Here is a 4269-nt window from a genome sequence, read left to right on the forward strand (position 1 = left end):
GGCCCCCAAACACTGAGTGTAACTCCTCAGCAGTCCATGCACGGGTCCTGCAGGATATAATCCTGAGATACAAAGCAGTGCTACCTGAGACATTCAGAGATGTTTTCCCTACTAAGTTTTCAGCTACCTGCCTGAAATCCAATACTTCGGCCGAACACAGACATCAGGATGAAGGCTCAATCCAGCCTAGCTTTGCTCACCGCTGGTGACACGATGGAGTGTTTGTGCCCTGCCGCCCCCTCACCCGTGATTTTACCTTGGCCTGGGCACTTCCAGCTGCCCTGTCCATCTCCTCCTCTTGGGCTTTCTGTTCTCCACAAGAACCATCAGGCAAAGCAAGAACAAAATGAGTTTTGTAAAATAAGGCATTTTGTGAATATCTATGATGCCACAAGCTGCATTCCAGGGACCTGCCTCGGGGCAAATCCCCCAGGCTTAGCCATTGGTAAGTCAGTGGCCTCCTGACAGCACTCCTTGGAGGGGCCGCGAGGGCTTGGCTGGCCAGGCTGGTCTTCCCGATTTACGTTTGATACCGATGCTTGTCCCACCCCACCCCTGCCCTCCCCAGGATGTGACTCAAATAAATGCCAAGGCTTTGCCCTCCCTGCTGCTTAGTGATTGGCCATTAGTTGTTTGTCCTCCTGTAAAACTGCTTCCACTGCATTCTAGAACAGCTTTGGCTAAAACTGTTATATAAAAAAAAATCAAATCTCTTGAACATGCCAGCTTTTTGCTGAAGTCATTAATCCATCTCTTTGGCTACATAAAACCAGTCTGTCACATTCACCAGGGAGTCAGCTTGGATGCTGCGTGGATTTGCAGGGAAGGCTTCGTGGACGTGGAGATGAGTACGAGCGTGCTCGGGAAATGCTGAGTAAACACACCAATGACCTATTTGCCCAGGGTTGCTTTATTTCTTGTCTAAGACACCATGCTTTGCAAAGACACTATGACCAAGGAGGCTTGCTTTCCCCCCAAATACATATTAATTTTTTCAATGAAAACACATCAAAATTAACAAAAAACACATCAAAATATATATTATTTTTATTTTGAAGGAAAGCATAAACCAAAGAATTCAGGATTACATAAGCTCTTCTTCCTATCATGAGCATTAGATTAACTTTCATTTTTAACCATAAAATGTGTAATGTCAAACTTCATAAATTAGGCTTGATGCCTGTCCTAAGATATGGAATCATATGGTTATGTTTAACCTCCTGAAAGAATAAAGTGTTTCAAAACTTATTGCTTGCCTGTTGCACTCTGAGAATGGAAAGAGCGTTTGTGTGGAAGATACTTAGGGAGGTCAGGAGGGGCAGTAGCCAGAAGTGAAAGCAAATTAGGCTTTTATTATGTGAGAAAGAATCAAAAGGAGCTCTTTTAATTCCTTAGCAAAGTGGAATGACATGATTCATTTTATTTTATTTTTTAAATGTCCAACTAGAATCCATTGAATCAGGCAAGTTATAATGATAAAAGAGGATGAGATCCTGCCCTAAAAGAAGGGAAGAGGGAGGAAGAGGAGGAGAGACAGAACTTGACTATGACACAGCCAAGTTATCACTGAATAGAATATACTTGGGGACTGAATACAGTAGGAGGTAAGAGAAGTCAGCAGTGATATCTAGGTTCTAGTGTGGAAGTAAGTCTGGTGATGGTACAACCATTACCTGATATCCAGTAGAGATGGGCAAGTTTGGTGCGGGGGGGGGGGGGGGGGTGGGTAAGGTAAATTTTGACTTGTGGAGTTTGAGGTACCCTGGGACCCCCAAATGCCCAGGAGGCATATGGAAATGAGCCTGGAACTCAAAAGAAAGGTCTGGACTGGAGAAACAGACTTGGTGCCATCAGTGTTTGATGACAATTTAATCACAGAAAAGGGTGACATCTTCCAGGGAAACAGAAGGGGTCCAAGTCCAAGCACAAAACCTTGGAGAATCTACTCTTTTAGAGGATGGGAGGGCTGTCAGAACAAAAGCACAGAACTAGCTACAGAGGCTGACTGAAAACCAAAGGAGTTTCAGGGAGGAGGGTAGTCAGTGGCCAGTGTGGCCAAGTGAGGGCAGAAAACAGGGTGCTGAGTCCAGCAACCAGAAAGAACATCATTCCCAACTCTCAGTTGTGCCATGTGGCAGGATGCCACACTCAGTGAGTTAAATAGACATTTGGGAGTGGGAATAATTCAGTATGGGAACTAATTCTGTGCTTCCCAAATCTGGCCACCCCTCTGAAGTATGCAGGCAGCTTGTTTAAAAGCCCCATTTCTGCCAGAGATTTAGGGGGAAAGGGGAGAGACGTAGTAGTTATTTCCCATACATTTTGTTCAAAAGATCTCTCTTCCTTGCTTCCATTTGGAACAAGTCTATAAAGGATGGGCTGGACCCCTTGAATTGTGCTAGATGTTGGTTTTCAAGAAATATTTGTTTCATTGTGTTCCAGATGCAACTTCAGGTCCTACCAATATTTTTTAAACTTTTTAAAAAAGATTTTTATTTATTTTGAGGGAGAGGGGGAGAGATGGAGAAAGGGAGAGAGACATCAACATGTGAGCAAAACATCAATCGTTTGCCTCTCATATGCACCTGGACCAGGGACCAAAACTGCAGCCCAGGCATGTGCCCTAACAGGGGATCCAACTGGCAGTCTTTCACTTTGCAGGATGATGCCCAACCAACTTGGCCACACCACTCAGGGCAAAACCTCTCTTATTTTCAGTAGTTCAACTATGTGATTGCAGTAGGAAGAAAACCAGTTGGAGATGGCGTAACTTTTTTTTATAACAGCTTTATTCAAATATCATTCACATACCATAAATTCACCCCCTTAAAGTGTGGGTTTTTAGTATATTCTAAAGTTGTTGTGCAACTATCACCACTAATTTTAGAACATTTTCATCTCCCCAAAAGAAGTCTTACACCCACTAGAATTCACTGCCCATTCCCCCTTCCCTCAGCCCTGGCAGTCACCAATCTACTTTGTCTCCATGGATTTGCCTATTCTGGACATTTCACATAAATGGAATCAAACAGTGTGTACCCTTTTGCGACTGGCTTCACTCACTTTGCATAAGTGATACATTTTTAAGATATCCATGTTATAACATATATTATAACTTCATTGTTATTACCAAATAATATGCCATTGCATCGATAGAACATATTGTTTATCCATTCATCAGGTGACGGGCATTTGAGTTTCCAGTTTTGGGCTACTAGCAATGCTACTATGAACCTTAACATACAAGTTTTTGTGAGTTTTCTTTTCTCCTTTATATTACCTGGGAGAACTGCTGTATCACATGGTAACTCTATGTTTCACTTTGTGAGGAATTACCAAACAGCCTTTTTAAGTGGCTGCCCTATTCTACCTTCCTACCAACAATGTGCGGGCTCCAAATTCTCTACACCTTCGCTTTTATTTTATTCTAGCCATCAGTCAGTGTAAAGTGGTATCTCACTGTCGTTTGATGTGCAAGTCCCTAATGACTAAAAAGCAACTCCTCATGTGGTTTTGGCCACTTGGGTATCTTTGTGCAAGTGTCTATTCAAACCTTTCGCAATGTTCAAATCAGACTGAGCTATGAGTTCTTTAGACAGTCTGGATAGAAGTCCCTTACCAGATATATTATCTGCAATATTGTTTCCTACTCTGTGTGGTCTTTTCACTTTCTAAGTAATGATTTTTAAAACAGAAAGTTCTATTTTATCTCTTTTCCTTTGTGTTTTTTCAGCTCATATCTAAGAAATCACTACCTAACCCATGGCCACAAAGATATACTGTTTTCTTCTAAGAATTTTCTAGTTTTTGCTCTTAAATGAAGGTCTTAGACCCATTTTGAGTTAATTTTTGTCTGTGGTGTGAGACAGTGGATGTATAGCCTTAACATTTGTTTATTTCTCTCAGGACAAAGGACTGGCCCCGGTGGACCGAGATCAGAGCTATGGGAAGGCAAAATGGCATTTGCTGAGGTCAGATGGTCCAGAGAGCCAGGAGGAGCTCTGGCCACACACAACCTTATGAGCCTGTAACGGCAGTGGAGAGACGGGGTCAGAGCTGTGCACTGGCAACTCCAGCTGCAGTGTCAGGAATGGGGCACGGCTGGAGACCTGCTGGGATTTACTGCACTACTCAGAGATAATGGCTACTTAGTTAGGGTAGTGGCAGCAAGCATGGAGAGAAGGGAAAAGGTGTGAGAGAATATTTAAGGATGTAGAATGAACAGAAGATCAGATGACATAAAGAATACCACCTTTGGTCAAAACAAGG

At 42.9% G+C, this 4269-nt stretch overlaps 1 protein-coding gene across 1 annotated transcript in view; it reads right to left on the minus strand.

Annotated features, from left to right (window-relative positions):
- LOC112297313 (gamma-aminobutyric acid type A receptor subunit rho2) overlaps positions 1–539 on the minus strand; it is a 32204-nt gene extending 31665 nt beyond the window's left edge. The window contains exon 1 of the mRNA XM_053913566.1: positions 257–539. Coding sequence (XP_053769541.1) covers positions 257–369 — 113 coding nt within the window. The 5' untranslated portion in view covers positions 370–539. The remainder of the gene's footprint in view (positions 1–256) is intronic.
- Positions 540–4269: the final 3730 nt, after the last annotated feature.

This window comes from Desmodus rotundus, chromosome 11 (assembly GCF_022682495.2).
Source record: "Desmodus rotundus isolate HL8 chromosome 11, HLdesRot8A.1, whole genome shotgun sequence".
In the NCBI taxonomy this organism is placed as follows: Eukaryota; Metazoa; Chordata; class Mammalia; order Chiroptera; family Phyllostomidae; genus Desmodus; species Desmodus rotundus.